Source organism: Musca domestica, unplaced genomic scaffold (genome assembly GCF_030504385.1).
Source record: "Musca domestica strain aabys unplaced genomic scaffold, Musca_domestica.polishedcontigs.V.1.1 7, whole genome shotgun sequence".
NCBI classification, from domain to species: Eukaryota; Metazoa; Arthropoda; class Insecta; order Diptera; family Muscidae; genus Musca; species Musca domestica.
Genome location: NW_026712383.1, coordinates 5,020,856 through 5,042,958, shown reverse-complemented (window position 1 = coordinate 5,042,958; position 22,103 = coordinate 5,020,856). Strand labels below are relative to the sequence as shown.

The window sequence follows — 22,103 nt, the reverse complement described above, 5'->3', positions numbered from 1 at the left end:
ACTAGCTTCTAGACTCAATTCGGTCGTAAGAGCCAAATTATATCCCATTTGGGCAAATATTAGACGTTTGGTGCACAATAAAAGGTAAATCGGTCGAAGTTATACATGGGAGCTATATCCAAATCTGAACCGATATCGATAAAATTTAGCAAAGGTATTTATGAGCTGCATTTGATATATTTCCCCAAATATTGTTGTTACAGAGTGCATATTACGGCTGCGGTGGACAAAAATAAAAAGTCGATATTAAAAAAAATATATTTTCTGCACACAAAGAGAAGCACTAATCCGATTTTGCTTCAACTTTGCAATTCCTAATATTTGCCTTAGTTCTCGGGCAGGTGGGAAAATGGACAATATCGGTACACTCCATCAAGTACCTCCCCCACGAAACGTCAAAATGTTGAATAATTTCAGCTCTTATAAAATGTGATGTAAGAGTCCGATTGTCTTCAAATTTCACACATCCCTATATTTTTATTAAGCAAATATCTGGTATTAAGATAGAATATATCGGTCCACTTTAACCAAGAACCTCCCCCACAAAAGGTCGAAATTTTGAATATCCATGAAACTCATAATACTCGTAATTAAAATCCGATTCCATTTTGACTTGGCACGTCTGAATATTTCTCTCAACACAGGACCTGTTATAGAGTCGGGTCAAAGTTTTGAATAACCAAAACGTTTATAAAATCCGAAATAAGCATCAGGTTCTCTTTATATATCACACATCCCGCTATTTCTACTAACACAAGATCTGTTATGTATTTGCGAATCCCTTATGGTACTTTACCCACAAAGGATCACAACTATCAATACTTTTATCTTTCATAATATGCGAAACAAGTCAGCGATTCTTTAAAACTTGCTATGCCTAAATTATTCTGTCAACCAGAAACCTGATATGAATATGAAATTTATCGGAAGTAATAATTTCGAATAAAATTAGATATAAATGATCGATTTTCTTGTAATTTTGTCCATACCAATATTTTTATCTGTCTGGAAGTATGAAAATGGAATATTTCGGTCGACTATATCGGGTGCCTCACGCACATTTTAAAATTTTCTAAAAAGTATCACATATCTCATATAAAGTGAAGGAAGTAGTCGATATAGTCCAAACCTGGCACGTCACAATATTTATATCATATTTATTTAGGTCCTTTACGAAATGGACGATATTGGCTCATTCATTTGGAACATACTTCATAGAGGGTCAGTAGTTTGCATAACCATAACACAATCTAAAATATATTTAAATAATCGAACATAGGCTGAGGGTATACATATGTTACCTCGTTCACCGTTACATCTGTTCTACCTCGAATTCCTCTAATAGCAACAGAACTGCAGTTCAACTTTAAAAAAATCAGTTTCCTGTACCTGTAAATGGACAAACTCTATGTGTATGAGAACTAAATTTCCCATGTTCCTGCTCTTCTCATGGTTAGTAGACCGAGCTTATTATTTGTTTACGCTCTTGAAGAGAAACAAGTTAAAAAGTAGTAAGTTCGGCCGGGCCCCCATATAACGTTACCTCCCGATATTCGGTATTTTGATGATTTTAGCGACATTATTCACCGAATTTGTTTCAACTTTGTTATTTGATGTTCGAAATGACAGAAAATTATCTGTGCAGGTCCACCCACGTCTTCGTATAGCCCCCATATAACGGTACATCCCGATATTCGATATTTTGATGATTTTAGCGACATTATTCACCGGAATTGTTTCAAATTTGGTATTTGAGATTCGTAATGGATACTAAGCCTATGACAGAAAATTATCTGTGCAAGTCCACGTCTTCGTAAAGCCACCATATAACGGTACCTCCCAAAATTCGGTATTTTGATGATTTTAGCGTCATTATTCACCGGAATTGTTTCAAATTACGTATTTAGAGTTCTGTCACAGTCTGTGACAGAAAATTGTCTGTGCAGGTCCAGGTCTTCGTACAGGCCCCAAATATCAGTACCCTACATTCGGTAATTTGACGAGTTTAGGAACAATACCCACCGAAATTGTTTGAGATGTCGTATTTGACGATCGTCATGGATGATATAGCCTATGACAGGAAATTGTCTATGCTGGTTCAGGTCTTCGCACAGCTCCGATATAACGGTACCTCCCTATATACGACATTTTGATGATTTTAGCTACATTATTCACCGTTTATTTCAAGTTCTGAATTTGAATATGGTAATGGCTTATGACAAACAATGCCTATGTAGGTCCACGTCGTATAGTCCCCAATATAACGGCTATATTCGGTATTTTTAAAATTTTAAGAGAATTTTTTAAGGATTTTATTATTTGAAAATTTCCAAGTTCGTTCCAAATGGTGGCGGCTATTCAAAGTTCGGCCCGGCTGAACTTTCCGCTTTTTAACTTGTTAAATTCTTGAAATTGTTTATTTTTAATTTAAAACAAGTAAGCAAAGGCTACAGTCGAGCGGGGCCGACCGTTGAATACCCTACAACACTATAATAAACCATACAGTTTATATAGGCGAAATACTCGACAGAATTCCACAAGATATTGTGACAAATAATAAAAGAAACCCATCAGGTTTCGTTCTCTAATTTTCGAATAATAGCAACTTAAGCTAATTTGCTCATTTCCAATTTATTGGTAGATGTTGCACCTAAATGGTCTTCCTAGATCTGGAACCAATATTTCCAAAAGACCTATAACCTCTCAGAAGTGGCGAAAGATTAACATTTATTATTGCTTTTTGACTGAAACGCATCTATATGAGATACAGACATTTGACTACATTCTTCAACGAAATCAGCGTTAAAAAAAATAGTCAGAAGTGCGTCTTTCCTGTATTTGTGAATTCTCCAAAAAGTCATTGGAATGGACATTTTCGTATTTTGTCTACAAAAGTTGGCAAACTATTTCACACTTTGAATATTTTTGGATGGCCATCCGAAACTGCTTGGCTTTTGCAATGTGCGGTAACCCCCATTCAAATGTGCGTGAGGATCGGGCGATAATTACGACCTGTCGACAATTTTGCAGTTTTTTGGTCCATTTCAACCCCTAAATATATGGCGATCATCCAAAAAGAATAGGCTTTTATTCTGACCCTCATCTTATCTCCATGCAAAATTTCGTAAGCATCGGGCCATAAATGCGATCTGTATATGATATCCTGATATCCTAACTACTTAGTTTTGTTAGCTGTAGAAATATTACCAAATGTTTAATTCAAAATGAAAATATGCCAAAAATATGACAAAATTGAAAAAATATGAGAAAATTTTACAAAATCAATATTTTCATCTTTAGAGAGATATTTTTATGCGATTTTTTTAGACGTTGTTTCTTTTCTGCCAAGAGGCCATTCTGAATTAATGAGAACTGTCGAAATCAGTTCAGCCGTTCTCGAAATATAAGAGATCTTTCAAGCATATCTTCTTTGATAGACATATATATCGCTCATATTTTGCTATATATCCGATTTGTTGGATGTTAAAATCAATGTAAAGGTCAGAAGTAACCTTGTCATGGCTTCGTGATTTCGCCGGGATTTAAAATATTCGCGGTTTAATGAAAAATGTTGATTTTTTTAACACAAAAGATATGGTCTATTTTACCCGCTAGATATTATCCGATGACCACCCAAATTAGTAGGCTTCTTCCCCGTCCTAAACTCTATCTACACGCGAAATTTCGCGTCGATTGGTCTATAATTGCGACCTGTATAGCTACTGCAAAATCCGACATTTTTTCAGTATTTGGTCCATTTCTAAATATTATGCGATCATCTCCAAAAGAAATAGGCTTCTATTCTGGTCCAAGCCCCACCTACATTCTAAATTTCGTGAAGATCGGGCCATAATTGCGACCTGTAGAGTGATTACAAATTAACATGGACAGACGGACAGACGGACGGACGGACATACATAGCTAGATCGACTCAGCTCGGCGAGCTAGGAAGATCCATATATACTTTCCTATGTGGGAAACCAATATTTCGAGGTGTTACATAATTTTTGGCCCAATCAAACTTATAATACCCCCAACACATAGTGTTGTAGGGTATAAAAACTCAACATTTTCGTATATAAAATTTTGAATGCATATAAAATCAAAATGGGTATCGAAGCGCCCCGGGTTCAGCTAGTATACTTATATTGTTTGAATTTCAAAAATCCGTGTCTCGAAAATAATATTATCACAAAAATATTAAGACAGTGTTTTTATTTAAGTATATTCGTTGATTGATACAGAATCATGTGTATACACATGTGTGTACGTTTGTATTTGTGCTATATGTCTATATATCTACCTATGCTATAAATATGTCTACATGTGTGTATATGATTTGATGATGTACATACATTTGATGATGTACTCATCAAACACACATTGCGTACATTAAATTCATTAAATGCCACAATTATTGTAATTAATTTTTGCCCCAGGGCGGACAGAAGAGAAAGCAAAATTATTAATTGATGAAAACACCAGTTATCTTTCCATCCATGTATAGTATTGTGTGGTATGTGGTAGTGTATACGCAATTCAATATGTATGTATGTTTCATTTACAATTTGTATGCTTCTTATGTACATATTTTCATTCAGAATCGTTTACTAGCAAATGTGAATATTAATTTCTAACTTATATCGAGTTCGGAGATGGGCAATATCGGTTCACTCCTTCTGGTACCTTCGCCACAAAAGGTCGAAATTATCAAAAACAAACTACGCAGAAAGAGAACGGATATTCCAATTTTGCTCTAACTTTGCAAAATCTAATATTTGCATCAGCGCTAGGTCATGGACAATATCGCTGCACTCCACCAAGTACCTTATAACTCTTATTAAATGTGATGTTAGACTGAATTTGGTTTTCTCCGATAAGAAAACATTCGTTGTCCAACAGTGTTTGTTCTTTATCCAGCAAACAAAATGATCGTGTTTATTTGCCAAAGAGGTCAGCTGAAAATGTTGTTCTGTTGGCCACCAGAACTCAAGCGCCGGCCATAATGATGTTGTGGGCCGACATAACAGCCGATGGTCGCTCTCCGCTCGTATTAATCGACCATCAGAATAAATGCCGAATATTATCGTGAAAATATCCTGGAGGGTGTATTAAAACCTTGGGCACGCAAAAAATTTGACCGCAGACCTTGGACATTCCAACAGGTCTCAGCACCATCGCATTCAGCAGGCGCCACCCAAGAAGGTTACCAATATTCTAAAATCTGAGGTTATTTTCGACATTTTTTGCTTTCATTCAATAAAATTAAAAAAAAAAAAACAAGTAAAACAGGACCCTTCACCATTTGGGACGAATTTGGCAATTCTCGAAATCAATAAAATAATTCCTGTGAAAAATGTCGCTAAAATCAACAAAGTATCGAATATGGGGGCTGTACCAAACGTGGACGTGCAGACATAATATACATTTGAGTAAAATTTTATCATTATATCTTAATTCGATCGGAAGCTAGAGTGATTTCCACAGACTTTCAAATGTATATTATGTCCGAAGGACTTTTTGGTATTGAAAATGAGACATGTAGGTCCACTTTTTGGTATAGCCCCCATATAATAACACCTCCCTTTTTTTCGGTATTTTAGTGATGTAAGCGACATTATTCACCGAAATTGTTTCAAATTCGGTATTTGAAGTCCGTAATGGATACTACAGTCTAATACAGAAAATGTTCTGTGCAGGTCCACGTCTTCTTATAGCCCCAATATAACGCTACCTCCCTATATTCGGTATTTTTATGATTTTAGCGACAGTATTCACCAGAATTGTTTCAAATTTGGTATTTAAATTTCCCAATAAGTACTACAGCCTGTGACAGAAAATTGTCTATGTAGATCCAGGTCTTCACAGGATTGCCCTGATATAGCGGCATTTTTATGATTATAGCTATATTTTTTGCCGGATTTTTTTTTCAAGTTTTGAAATTGAATATTGAATATTGGCTTATGACAAATCTTGCCTACGCAGGTCTACGTCTTCGTATAGAACCCAATATAACGGCTACACCTGGTAGTTTTAAGATTTTAGCAACATTTTTAAAGGATTTAATTTTTTGAAAATTGCCAAATTCTTCTTCTTCTTCGATAGAAACAAATAATTGCGTTTTGTTCATTTTTTATTATAGAACGTATTCCGTATTTTCCCTCTAGGCACTTGTAAGTTCTCCCTAGCATCCGTCCCAAGAATTACACTTCTCATAGCAAAATCGTATGTTGTAAACCTTCTTAGAACATAACCTAAAAAATCATCACATAATTATATGTAATTGTGTACTTATCTAATTGGAATTTAAATCCATACTAATTATCCCCATAATTTTGTAATTCTCATTTTTTTTTTTTTCAAAAATACTAAGTAAACAATATTCAAATTAACATAAGAAAATCACTTTAATTTTCTCTACATATATACATACACACATAAATATATTATAAGATATTTGATATATATATATTTGCAGATATGTATGTATGCACCTATGTAGTTGTGTATATCGATGTACACAACATCGGAGAGAAATCAATATATGATGAGTTGTACTTAAGTCGTTTATGGTTGTATAAAATAAAAATTACAACTGTCATTTTAATCATCGTCGTTGTCATCATTGAGTTGTTGTGTTTAATGAACGGATGTGATATGAAATCGCATCATACTCCGCCAGTCTCTGCTCATTTGCGCCCACCATCACCATTATTCTCATCATCGTAAGAGTATTTATCAAGCTGATGTCGGTGATATATCACAGACAGGGTCTGGCAGACCCAAGAAACGAGCCACCGCCAGCCAGCCAACGAACCAGCCAACCAACAAAACGTGAAATATAACCTATTTAAGGCTAAAATAACACACTAATTGGGAAATTATATGAGTGCCAGGAGTTGATGACTGATTTCTGCAGTCGTTCAGTCAACCAGTCAGTCCGTCATACAGTCGGATGATAGTCATTTTATTTAAGGGATTTTTTTCCTGCAAACAACTAAATGAAAATGGTTACCCACAGGCGATAGGAAATGTGGCAAAACGTAATGGAAACAGGACACATGCAAGTGTTTTGTAAGAGTGAAAGAGACAGCTATATATAACAAAATGGGGAGTGGTTAATTTTTCCACTGCGATCTCTCTTCCTCCCCGAGGACAAAAAGAGAGCTTGGGGATGTTTCAAAGGATAATTAAATTGATTTGCTGTCATAAAAAATCGGGGTTGTTATTCCTCTCGCTCTCGAAGAAGCCAATGCATCCGAAGCGCGGTTCTCTCGACTCAAGCATCGATAATCATTTTGCGGTACATTTGCCATAAATCACTGTTAATGCAACCGTCAACGAGCAAACAACTGCTTTTAATGATTCGCAAATTGCTTAACGGGATTTCCAAATTTAAATAGAAAGGGTATCATCAGCACAGCGGATAGAAAACCAAACGAAGGAGAAGAAGATAATTTCCAAAGTGTTGTGCAAAAATAATTAAGTTTTCTTCCATTGAGAAAATGTCCTTGAAAATAAGTGAACATTTAAGCAATCCACTTAAAGCCAGCTCCAGGACACCATCACCTGCATCGTCGCCCACAAATTTAGTTGCCAAATTGCCACAAATCATGCAACATCATCAGCATCAGCAACACCAGCAGCAACAACAGCAGGCGACGGCAGTGCAACAAAATAATTCTCCAGCAACAACAACCACAATGGTGGTCTCATCTAAAACTCCTTTTTCCATAGAACATATTTTGTGTCAAAATTTAAATAATAACAACAGTAGTGCTCAAAATAACAACAACAATAATAATGTTAGTAGTGCAACAAAATTAAAATCAAATACAAATTCTAAAACATCACAGAAACCACCATCTAATAATCATGACTCAAATAGCAATAACAACAACAACAACCATCCAAGTGATAAATTAAAATCATCCACAACCTCACTGCCATCTGGAAATTACAATAATCATACGACAAACAAACATGCTGAAGATTATCAAAGGATTATACAAAGAGAAAGGTAAGATTTAGGTATGGCAAATTGAAATGGTATATTTTTTTACCAAACAATAAGCTACTCTTTAAATATTGAAATTATTGTTTTCAAATAGAAACAATTAATTTGAAAATATGGTAATCTGCTTGAGAGTCTTAACAGTTTAAAAAGAATTTATCAAGGTATGGAATCTATTTTAAAATATTGCATAGATATTTTTGCAAGTAATTATTTTAAGTATTGTGAAATATCGATTGCGATAGATATATAAATAAAATAGACCCGTTTCCAAAGGTGTATGTAAATACCAATTTTTAAAGCTATACCTTCAATGCCCGCTTATTATACCGACGGACAGCTTACTTTTCTGTCTTATTTGCCTTTTAAAATAACAATTGGACTCGAAACACCTAACAAAGACATTACAGGGTATTTTTCTAATCGAAATTTAAGATGTGGGCACAATAATCGATACCTGGAACATATAATTAATATTTGGACAGTTCATGCATGCCATTATCAAGAAACTTCGGATGACGCGTCTAGTGATAATAATGAAGGGCAAGAGTAAAATGCATTATAAGGCCCTTGGCGGAATGGGCCTAAATAACATTTGTCGTTTTTTCAAAACTCTATTCAAAAATCATGCAAACTCAAATCAAAAGCAGTAAACAATAGCTATAGCCAAACGTGTGATAGCCTACAATACTATAATATGTTGGATTCTGCCCAAATCCGTTTTGGTAGATTTCTTTTTGAAATACTATACAACCCAGCACAAATGTTACCTTTGGTTTTTTCCCGGGGGCATTTGCTCTATATTAGCGCTCTCTGTCGTGCTAATAGGTATTAAAAAATCATCCAGAATGCTAGACTTGCTAAATTCCGTGTCGATTGGTTTTTAATTGTCATCTGTTGAGCTATAGTAAAATTAGGAAAATTTTTATCTGTTGGTCAATTTGTACCTCTTTAAAAATAATAGGCTTCAATTCTAACACTTACCCTATCCCCATGTAAAATTTCGTTTGGATCGGCCGATAATTGAGACCTGTATTTAATAGTACGTTTACATATAACCATCAAACAAATCTGAGAGCAAACAGAAGAAATTTCATTTGTACATACTATATCTTGTAAGAATAAAATTTATAAGAGGGACTCCAAAGTACACGGCCATATTCCAAAGTCAGTCGAACAAGTATAAGCACAATCAAATTTTTTTAGACCAACGTTTTATAAAACCTATCCAAGACTTGGATTTACAGGGTGAGATGAAAAAACTGCAACCAACTTCAGACTGCTGTCCAGCCACTCGTCATACAGCTGTTAAAATAATTCCAGTGATACCTTATTATATCGTTTACAAGCGTACAAAAGCATTATTGTGAGAATTTTCCAGAAAAAAAGTTATTCGTGATGGAATTCGAGCGTCATGGTGTGATTTCTTTATATTTGGCTGGAAAACCACAAGTGGCTATCGTTAGAGCACTCCAGTATTTAAATGTGAATAAATCCTTTGTGTCTCGTGCCATCGCTCGTTACCGTGATACTGGTAGCGTAAGCAGACGTAAAGAAAGTGGACGGAAGACAACAGAAATTGTTTGAAAAGTAAAAAAGCGACTTGATCGAAACCCGCGTCGAAGTGGCCCAAAAATGGCTCGTGAGCTAAACAATATATCGCAATATTCCATTCGGCAAATATTAAAAAATGAGCTCGGGTAAAACCATTGAAATTCCAAAAAATGCAAGGACTTACGCCGCAACAGACTCAAAAGAGCTAAAGAGTTGCTTCGCTTGGCCGAAAGTGGTGAACTGCCGAATTTGGTTTTCTCCGATGAGAAAACATTCGTTGTCCAGCAGTTTGTAAATAAACAAAATGATCATGTTTACTTGCCAGGTCAGCTGAAAATGTACACCTTCGGTTGGCCATCAGAACTCAAGCACCGGCCATGGCGATGGTGTGGGCGACAGCCGATGGTGGCTCTCCGCTCGTATTAATCGATCGTGGCATCAGAATAAATGCCGAATATTATCACGATAATATTCTGGAGGGGATATTAAAGCATTGGACACACAAACATTTTGGACATTCCAACAAGACTCAGCACCACGGCACTCAGCACGCGTCACCCGAGAAAATGAGGTTCCTCGTTTCATTTTCAGTGCACAATGGCCACCAAAATCTCCGGATACCAATCCGTTGGACTATTGTGTCTGGAGTATTTTGGAAAGCAAGGTTGGCACTAAAAAATACCAGACTGTCGATCACCTCAAGCAAGCGCTTCGCCGGGAATGGGCCAAAATACCGCAGAGCAACATTCGGGGAGCATGTGACGGTTTCATTGGCCGTTTGAATGTCATAATTCGTGCCAAAGGTTACCAATTCGAACAAATCTAAACTTTTTCTAAAATTTCATGCTATTTCCGACATTTTTGCTTTCATTCAATAGAATTTAAAAGAAGAATTAAAAATTATGGTGTTTGACTTTGTTGCAGTTTTTTTTATCTCATCCTGTATTTATATGAGAACTGGATGAAACGGTGTGCTTCGCTTCCCCTTTTGATTTTTTTTATTTTGTGGCTAAAAAATAAAACAAATTCAAAAATTTAAAAAAACGTATTTAATGTAATACTTTAATGAGTAAACAAACAAATCGCTCGGTCTACCAACGCGTGGACATGTCAGGCACAGCTGACCATGAGAAAAGCAAGAACATGTCGAATTTAGTCCGCATATACAAAGAGTTTCAATAGAAATTTTGTCAAATTCTCCGTCACACCTTCCATATTTCATTGCAATTAGAGATACATAGCGTATTTAGTGGATCAAATATAGCATTTTCAGATTAAATGAAACCTTTTGCAATTCAAACGAAACTTTTTGCAGCGGGAATGAAACCTTTTGCAGTGGAATTGAAACCTTTTGCAGTGAAATGAAACCTTTTGCAGTGGAAATGAAACCTTTTGCAGCGGGAATGAAACCTTTTGCAACCGAAATGAAACCTTTTACAACCGAAATGAAACTTTTTGCAAATCAAATGAAACTTTTAGATTTTTAGAAGGAAAAATAACAAAACATTTTTATTTTTAGTAGGTTTAAAATTAAATTAACTAATTATTACTAATATATAGTTAAAGAGGAATTTTTATTGATTATTAATATTTATGTTTTTAAAAATTTTTTTCTTAAAGCTTCCATAAAACACAAGTGTAGATGCAGAAAGATTGAAAAAAGTTTTTCAAGGTATTTTTTTCAAAGGACCCGAATTAGGTATCTTTTTATAATCTCCTCCATGAAAAGGAGGATATATTAAATTTGACATTCGGTTTGTAACATCTCTAAATATTTGTCGTAGACCCCATAAACTGTATACAATCATGATCATAGTTCATTTAATGATTTCCACTTATCGGTCTATTGAAATCACGACTGCTCTATCTCCATAATCAATAAAGCTGCGAAGCGGGAATCCTTTATTAGGTAAGATTAATAGTATATTATAACTATAAAAAATTGTGGAAAAGTTTAATTTCACATTTCAGTCCTGGCCATACCTATAAAGGGCAAAATTTGTTTAAATTTCTCTTTTTAGCGTTAAGCATTTGGAATTTAATAATATGGAAGCATTTTATATTAAATCAATAAAGAACCATTTGTTATTACAATAATTGAAAATTTAAGAAATAATATAAATAAATGTAGATATTTATAATCAATAAAAAATCCTCTTTGTCAATATATTAGTTATATTATTATTAATTATTAATTGATTTAATTTAAAAACTACTAAAAATAAAAATGTTTTGTTATTTTTCCTTCTATAAATTTAAAAGTTTCATTTGATTTGCAAAAAGTTTCATTTCGGTTGCAGATGGTTTCATTTCGGTTGCAAAAGGTTTCATTTCCGCTGCAAACGGTTTCATTTCCACTGCAAAAGGTTTCATTTCCACTGCAAAAGGTTTCAATTCCACTGCAAAAGGTTTCATTTCCACTGCAAAAAGGTTTCATTGCAAAAGGTTTCATTTAATCTGAAAATGCTATATACGAAATCGGCCGATTTCAATATAATTTGGAAAATGAATTTTAATACCAAATTCCACCACTTATTCTGAATTTCATTGGAACCGGAAATACATACATAAAATCAGCCGAAATATATATGGAGCTATATCCAAATATCGACGGATTTCAATATTATTTGACACATTTATTATTATACTAAATTCCCCGCAATTCCATTGAAATCAGACACATATATCGTGTTTGATGCATCAACTATTTGAAATCAGCCCAAAATATATATGACAGCTATATCCGAACCTTAACCTGTTTTAATATAATTTGCTTTTTTTACCAAATTAAAATTTTAATTAAAATTAAATTTACTAAATTGGAATCATGACTCAATAAGGAACGTTGGTCAACTTCAAAGGAAATACAAAAATGCAACTCTGTGCCGGATTCTTATAGTGTCAAATAGACTTTTAAATATGCAACAGTTGGCTTTGTTTATTTTACATTTTTTAACAAAATACTGATCTAAAATAGTAGGGCAATACAGTTTTATCACAAAATTGAACAATTTTTTTCCTTTTTTTTTAAAAAAACATTGTATTTAGGAAATAGCTTTGTTCTGCCTTCTGTATTTTTGCCATGATTGGAATCAGACATACATATCGTGTTTGGTGCATCAAATATGTAAAATCAGCCGATAATATACATGGGAGCTATATCCAAATCTTAACTGATTTCAATATAATTTGTCAAATTTATTTTTGTACCAAATTATGCCACACATTCTGAATTTCATTGGAATCGGACATACATATCGTGTTTGATGCATCAGATATGTAGAATCACCTGAAAATATATATGGGAGCCATATCCAAATCTGTACCCATTTCAATATAATTTGAAAAAATATTTTTGCTCATAATTCCGTTACGCACTTCGAATTTAAAGACTATATCTTTAATCGATCAAATAATATGCATATACAAAAACTACTTTTTTTGGTCGTACCGCCGATTCTGATGCTATATCTCCCGTTCCAAGTGGAATTTCAAAAATGTATATAGCCTATATTACTTTCAAACTATGCCGTAGTATATTTGGATATTTTCAGGAAAATCTGTTCAGCAGTTTTTGAGTTTATAAATTACATACAAACAATCAAACGTAAAAACATTTTCTCTTTTTATTTCTAAAATACCTCCAAAGTCTACAAACGAATCTACATTATCCAATATAATAATCACTAGTAACAGACCTTTAAAAAGATGGCTTTTTCCTTATTTTAGTTTTAATAACACGATACTATTTCATAATAGAATCTAAATCGCAAGATCTATTGATTGGTTATAAAACTTAAGAGTACAGGGTGAGATAAAAAAATCTGCAAGAAAGTCAAACCCCATAATTTTGACATTTTTTAAAAGCAAAAAATGTCGGAAATAGTATCAAATTTTAGAATAAGTTTATGGAATTATGGCCTTCAAACAGTCAATGAAACCGTCACACGCTGCCCGAATATTGCTCTGCGGTATTTTGCCCAACCTTGCTTTCCAAAATACCGCAGACACAATAGTCCAACGGATTGGTATCCGGAGATTTTGGTGGTGGTGCGCTGGAAATGGAGCGAGGAACCTTATTTTGTAACCATTCTTGGGTGGCGTGTGCTGAGTGCAATGGTGCTGAGTCCTGTTGTAATGTCCAAGGTCTGCGGCCAAAATGTTTGCGTGCCTAAGGCTTTAATACATCCTCCAGAATATTTTCGCGAAAATATTCGGCATTTATTCTGATGCCACGGTCGATTAATACGGCTTTTATTGCGACCCACACCATTCTGGTGGCCAACCGAAGGTGCACATCTTCAGCTGACCTCTTTGGCTTCTCATTGGTTTGTTTCCAAACTGCTGGACATCGAATGTTTTCTCATCGGAGAAAACCAAATTCGGCAGGTCACCACTTTCGGCCAAGCGAAGCAACTCTTTAGCTCTTTTGAGTGTGATTTCTTTCTGTTGAGATGTAAGTTCCTGCACTTTTTGGAATTTCAATGGCTTTACCCCGAGCTCATTTTTCAATATTTGTCGAATGGAATATTGCGATATGTTCAACTCACGAGCCACACGAGCTCACGGCCACTGCGACGCAGGTTTCGATCAAGTCGCTTCTTTACTTTTCAAACAATTTCTGCTGATGGTACTGTTGTCTTCCGTCCACTTTCTTTACGTCGAGCGATGGTACGAGACACAAAAATTTTATTCACATTTAAATGCTGGAGTGCTCTAACGATAGCCACTTGTGGTTTTCCAGCCAAATATACACACTATCACACTATCACGCTAGAATTCCATCACGAATAACTTTTTTCTGGATAATTCTCATCAACATGCTTTTGTGCGCTTTTAAACAACACCTTTTCTTAGTTTTTTTTTTATCTCATATATTACTTCGTTTGATTTGCCTTTTATTTGGTCCCAAACGTGTATTATTAGGCCAAATTGGATGGAATTTGGCACATATAACAAAAATAAGTGTGTCAAATTTAGTGGAAATCGGTTGGGATATAGCTATAGCTCCCATATATATTCTTCATCCGATTTGTTAAATTTCTCCTACACAGCCGTAGTATGCACTCCGTAACAACAATACTCGGAGAAATATATGAAATACATCTCAGCAATACTTTTTCCAAATTTTATTGAGATCAGTTCAGATTTGGATATTATATATTACGGCTGTGGGGAACAAATATAACAAATGAGAACTATAGCATCTGAACCCATCTTCAGCAAATATGACATTCTAATTTCTAGACTCGATTTGGTCGTAAGTGCCATTTGGGCTAATCGGACGAAGTTGTGTATGGGAGCTATACCCTAAACTGAGCCGATCACAATAACATTTAGCAAAGGTATTTCTGAGCTGTATTTGATATATTTCCCCAAATATCGTCATTACAGAGTTCATATTACTTCTGCGGAGGACAAAAATAACAAATCGGATGATCTATATATGTGGGAGCTATAATTGAACCAATTTCCAAATATGGCATACTTATTTTCAGGTCATATGTGCAAAATTTCATACTATTTGGGCTGATGTAACACGTTTGAGGCACAATAAAAAGCAAATCGGGCGAAGATATATTTAAGAGCTATATCTAAATTTTGATCGATTATCTCCAATTTCAATAGGGTTCATCCTTGGGCCAAACAAATGATTTATGCAAAATTTTGATCTGGATCGGGCAATAAGTGCGACATGTACTTTGTTTACAAAAATACATGGACAGACGGACGGATCGACTCAGAATGTGATTCTATGCAGATCATCAAAAGGAACTATGGGTCTATCTCGTTTCCTTTTGCCTTTTACTCGTACAAACAAATGCACAAAGACATAATTCCCTGACCACCTTGTGATGTAGGGCATAATTAACATCGACCCGCTCTTTGATATAGCGCACGTATGATCCATTCCATTTTATTTGAAGTGTATTTCATCTTCTCTATTTTATTTAGTGGTGTGAGAAAAAAGCAACTATTGGTGCTTACAGGCTCGGTTGTGTCGATATCTAAAAGTTTCCAAAAAATGTCATCCAAACATACCCCGCAGGTTTACTTCTTTTAAATCAAGATTGTTCAACCATAGATATCAAATATTTATTATTCATATATATTTATTAGGTATTTCTATAAAATATAACAAATTGCTCCAGGGATTTATTTTAAAAATGATTTTTAAAAGCTTAGTATTATATTTTTATTTATTCTCTTTAAAGATCCCTCAAATCCGGAGAACGTCATACGGTCGCAACCACAACAGATGCGAGCAACACAACAGCGTCTCAAGTGACCACAACCCCAGTAGCCACCTCCCAAACGTCTTCATTGCAGCAGCCGCAACAGCATAACTATCCAGCAACACCACAGCCACATCATCCACAACCGACGGTAATGACAACGCCATCGACGCACCCACATGCACCGCCACCACCACCGCCCAGCAGTGTTTTATATCCCAGTGCTGCCTACAGTGATCATGGTTTCCTACAAATGACATTGGGCTACTTATCACCCTCATCAGGGGCATACAAATCGGTGGATCCCTATTTTCTATCGCAAGGTAAGAGGGACGGACAAGTGACAAAACGAAAGTGCAGGGACCACAAGAAGTGACCTAAACAAAAAGTTATTGACATGTTGTGGGTATTGTAAATTTAATTAACACCTCCCACCCCATTTTATGAGGTTGTTGGAAAATATGTGAAATTGTTCAAAACAATGTACAAACATTTGATTAGGGTTCAAATTTGTTTTCCTCACTGACCCTAAACATGTCAATAATAATTCAATTAAGCTACAATTTTGTTATTTTGCAAACTAATATTTGTTTTTGTTTTTTCCAATGGTCCATTTCAGCTGGTCTATTTGGTGGTGGCCATTTATTTGCCGGCGGTTGCATGCCTGAATTGGCCTTGGGTCTGGGCATGGGTGTGAATGCTTTGCGTCATTGTCGCAGACGCAAGGCACGCACTGTCTTCAGTGACCCTCAACTTTCGGGTTTGGAAAAACGCTTTGAGGCGCAACGTTATTTATCGACACCCGAACGTGTTGAATTGGCCACATCGTTGGGTTTGAGTGAAACCCAAGTGAAAACTTGGTTTCAAAATCGTCGCATGAAACACAAGAAACAGCTGCGGCGACGGGATGTAATGAACGGTAAGTTTTGTTGGTGTTCAAAATTCAATGAAGGAACTAGTCATTTTTAGATATACAAAGAAGATGTTATAGGGTATAGACTTTTAACTGAAAATTGGGTTGGGCGCCACAAAGGGGTCTTCAAATATTAAACATTTTTGAGAGTGAAAATCTTAAAAAAATCATACTTTAGTTTGATGAATGTTCAATAATAAATAGTGTCTCATAGCCGTTTATGCTATAGCGGTGGAGTAGAGCCTAACATCATGGCTTGACATATATTTATATTAAATTATAAAGGAAAACGATGACAAAATTCGGCTACGGCTCTTACATCTCAAACTAGTCAAACTGCTTTTGTATCATAACATTAATAGATAGATGGTGGAGTAAGGCCTAAAATACAGTTGACCGACATAATTTTTAGCTTAATCTGAATTTATTCAACCGGATTTACCATACAACAAGTAAAAAAACATTAATTTCGGCCGGGCCAAACTTTTAATACCCTCCACCTTAGGGTAAAGTAAACATTAGAAGAAATGTGGCAAAAAAAACATTAAAATACCCAATATCGGGAGGTTCCGTTATATTGGGGCTATACCAAACCGTGGACCTACACATACAATGTTTCGCCAAAGGAGCTAGAACCCATTATGACCTACAAATACCAATTTTCAGACAAATCCGTGAAAAAATGAGGCAAAAATCATCAATCGTGGACCTATAATTACAATGACTCGCCACACGAACTAGGACCCATTATGATCTACAACTACCAATTTTCAGAGAAATTCTTGAAAAAATGTGTCAAAAGTCATCTCAATACCGAATGTTGGGAGGTACCGTTATATGGGGACTGTATCAAAACGTGGACCTATACATGCAACGTTTCGCCACCGGAGCTGGAACCCGTTATGACCAACGAATACAAAATACAAAAATGTGGCAAAAAAAAAATAAAATACCGAATATCGGGAGGTACCTTTATATGGGGCTATACCAAAACCTGAACCCATACATGCAATGTTTTGCCACACGCACAGGGACTCGTTATGACCTACAAATACCAATTTCCAGACAATCTGTGAAAAAATGTGGCATAAATCATCAAAATACCGAATATCGGGAGGTACCGTTATATGGGGACTGTACCATAACGTGGACCGATATATGTCATTTTCAATACCAACCATCCTAGACACAATACAAATTGCTCTGCTAAGTATCGTGATTTCAGACAGACAGACGGACATCGTTAAATCGACTTAGAATTTTATGCTGATTATGAATATATATACTTTATGGGGTCTACGACGAATATTTAAGGATGTTACAAACGGAATGACAAAGTTAATATACCCTCCTTTCCAAGGTGGAGGGTATAAAAATAGATCCGGTTCTTATGTAAAATCTAGTGTGGAATCTACATACTAACGGAAAGCATCACTGAGTATAACGTTCGTATAGCGGTCCACTGCAAAGTCCAGGGCCGAACTTTGATTACCCTCCACCAATTGGAACGAATTTGGAAATTTTCGAAAAAGTAAAATCCTTTAAAAATTCTCTTAAAATCTTTAAAATACCGGATATAGCCGTTATAATGGGTCTATAGACCTGGACTAACATTGACAATTTCCTGACATAGACTGTAATTCCCATTAGGAATTTGAAACAACTCCGGTAAATAATTACACAAAAATTATCAAAATACCGAATATTGGGAGGTACCGTTATATGAATTCTATACGAAGACGTAGACCTCCATGGATAATTTTTTGTCCTAGGATGTAGTACCCATTATGAATTCTAAATACAAAATCTAAAACCAGTCAAAAATGTCGCAAAAATTATCAAAAAACCTAATATGCGATGTACCGTTATATACGATATCGTGGACCGATATAGCCCATCTTCGAACTTGACCTGCATGAACACAAAAGACTGATCTGTGCAAAATTTTAGCTTCCAATCTCAATACGTTTGGACTCTAGCGTGATTACAACTGACGCACAGATGGACGGACGGAGCTAAATCGTCTTAGCCCCGAGGCATCAATTTGTTTCTTAACGCACCCGCAGCTGTTCCATTGGTATCCAAACAAATTTTAAACATGCTACGTTTATCGTTTTATTTTAAAGAAAATCAATTTATTACATCGGAGTTATTGTGGTGGTATTTATACCCTACTTCACAACGTGGTTAGGGTATTATGTCTTTGTGCATTCGTATGTAACAGGCAGAAGGATACGAGATAGACCCATACTTTCTTTTGATGATCTGCATAGAATCACAGAATCGACTCAGAAGATTTATGCATGTCCGTCCGTTATCCGTCCGCCTGTCCATGTATTTTTGTGAACAAAGTACAGGTCGCATTTATTGCGCGATCCAGATGAAATTTTGCACAAATCATTTATGTGACCCAAGGACGAGCCCTATTTAAATTGGAGATAATCGGTCAAAATTTAAATGTAGCTCCCATATATATCTTCATCCGATTTGCCTTATATTGTGCACCAAACGTGTAATGTCGGCCCAAATAGTATGCAATTTTGCACAAATTAGGCCTACGTATGCCAAATTTGATCGAGATCGGTACAGGTGTAGCTATAGATTTGTTATTTTTGTCCTCCGCAGCTGTAATATGTACTCTGTAACAGCGATATTTGGGGAAATATATGAAATACAGCTCGGAAATACCTTTACCAAATTTTATCAAAATCGGTCCAGATTTGGATATAGCTCCCGTATATATCTTCATCCGATTTTTCTCTTATTGTGCACCAAACGTGTAATATTTGCCCAGATGGGATGAAATTTGGCATTTACGACCAAATTAAGTCAAGAAACAAGTTTGTCAAATTTGGTGATAAACGGGTCAGATATAGCTATAGCTCTCATACATAATGTTCATCCGATTTGTTATATGTGTTCTCCGCATCCGTAATATACACTCCGTAACAACGAAATGCGGGGAAATGTATCCAATACAGCTCGGAAATACCCTTGCCAAATTTTATCGATATCGGTTCGGATTTAGATATAGCTCCCATATATATCTTTATCCGATTTTAAGTTAACTGTGCACCAAATGGGTAATACAAGCCCGAATTGAAAAGGCACAAATACCTCAGAAAATGTAGTAGAAATCGAATATCCTCCCCTCCTCTGATTTAATTCTCACAAATTCCCCATAAGAACTTTTATTTGCTTCACATAAGCTTTACTAAATATTTAAGACCGGTGTCCGTTATCTTGTGCCCAACTTCATTGCAAACATTGCAAAACTTCTTTCCGTTAATATGGACTTATAGCCTCACCCTTTCTGTCTGAAGATCTCAGATATAAGACCACCTCGGTTAGTGTGTACATCAACCCCGCAGTATTCTCTGCTGAAGTCTGTTTCTAACCCAACAGCATTTTTGGGCTGATAAATTTCCTCTTCTGGCAACAATTCCAACCATAGTTTTAGCCCGGTAATTTTCCTCTTCTGAATACAATTTTCAGCCTAGCTGACAGAATATCCTCGACGTGGAGGCAAATTCAACATATATTTCAAGATTTTGTTATATCCTGATCGGTCACTGATTCGGTTTGTAGAACCAATGTAAACAGGGATCTCATAAAAAATACTTGGGTCCCTTCTCTTCCCTTACGATATGTATGTATCCTGAGGTATTAAGGTTTGAATATTTTCGTATCCACCCAAAACTTAAATTTAAACTTATTTTTTACTACTCAAACCATAAAAAGTTAATTTTCTTTAAGTATTCAAAACTATAAATTTATTCAATTAGTCCAAGACTTGCCTGCACATTGACCTCTTGCTAAAATTTCTTTCTTGCAAGACAATGGAAACCACAAACTTCAAACTATTATGCAAGGAAGGAATCCATTAAGAATGAACTATCTTAACTGATGTTACTCCATGCTCGACAAAAGACTTTTCCAAAGAAAACTTTCTTCAGCAAACAACCACAAAGACAACAACAAGTCAAAAGAAAGCAAACCCATTTTCCATTTAGACTCAAAAAAAATGCCCTAAATCCAATTAGACTAGACAATTTGTTAAGAAAGAATAAAATATTGAATAAAATTGCAAAATAACGCTCCAAACTAAACCAAGCAATTTTCAACGTTTTTCCCATTTACAGAACCAGTTGACTTTTCACGTTCAGATGGATCGGGGAGCGGTGCAAATGGCAGTGGGGGTGGTGGTAATAATAAAAATGGCTCCTTAACATCGTCAGGCTCATCATCAGCATCTTCGGTATCATCGCAAATTTCATTGAGCAATGGCGGCAGTTCTGCAACAAATGGAAATGCGGCCATTGGTTTGAGTGAATCGAACAAAACAGCATTACATTCAAATAATAACCCATCATCTGGCGCCCAACATAATCATCATGCCCAACAGCAGCATCCTCATCATCATCAGCCACACCAGTTACAACATGCGGGAAATCCCCATCATCATCAGCACCACCATCAGTTACAAATGTTGCGCAGTATATCCTCCAATGGCCATGCTCTCACAGACAACCAAGCAGCTGGAGGTGGAGGCGGTGGTGTTGCTTTCATACACAATGACTATTCCACCGATGATTATTCCGATTTAGAAGATGAGGATATGGATGATGATGGCGAAGGCAGTGATGTCGATATTGTCGGTGATACAAAATCATTGTATCATTTAACGTAATATTTAGGGGCCAACAATGCCGGCGGTGGCCTCGGCAGAGGTGGTAATGAATATCGTAGATATTTTTAAATTGCAATAGTATTTGTAAATATAAATGTAGTGTAAGTGAATTTAGAGTTCTCTTCATTGTCTCTTGAAGAGAGAATAATATTTATGTTTTTGCAAACGTATGATTAATAATAATTTTTATATAATTTAGAGAAAAAAAAAAAACAAAAAATGAAATTGGACGAGTGTTTCTAGTCATTTTAGTGATAATTACATCCAATATATTCTCATAAATATATAAAGAAATGTGTAAGATAAAATTGAATAATTTACTTATAATAAGAAATCTCCATGTTACAACTAAATAAAACTAGTGCAGAATATAAAGCAAAAAGAGAGTTGTTTCCTGCTTAATTTTGTTGCCTTGGATTTTATAGGCTATTCATAACCCGAAGATTTTAAGATGTTAACATATTGTTACGAAATCTAGTTGCACCAATAAAAACGAGTTCGGATTGCAAGTCTTACAATGCTATTTACAAAAATCACTCTACTTAGCACTTAACTAACTGACCTACTCACTCGTATTTATACATCCTCATCTACACATGGTAGCTTCGAGAATCCGAATCCATGATGTTGTACAATATCCCAATGGAATGACAACCATATCTATTTGTCAAACCACAAACACAAAAACGCATTGTA

At 35.5% G+C, this 22,103-nt stretch overlaps 1 protein-coding gene across 1 annotated transcript; it reads left to right on the top strand.

The window, feature by feature from the left end:
• Positions 1–7,342: 7,342 nt before the first annotated feature.
• LOC101901805 (brain-specific homeobox protein) lies at positions 7,343–21,605 on the top strand. Its single transcript, XM_020037331.2, has 4 exons — positions 7,343–8,020; positions 15,784–16,127; positions 16,424–16,723; positions 20,860–21,605. The coding sequence occupies exons 1-4, from the start codon at positions 7,506–7,508 to the stop codon at positions 21,405–21,407; spliced, it is 1,707 nt and encodes a 568-aa protein (XP_019892890.1). The 5' UTR covers positions 7,343–7,505; the 3' UTR covers positions 21,408–21,605.
• The last annotated feature ends 498 nt before the right edge of the window (positions 21,606–22,103 follow it).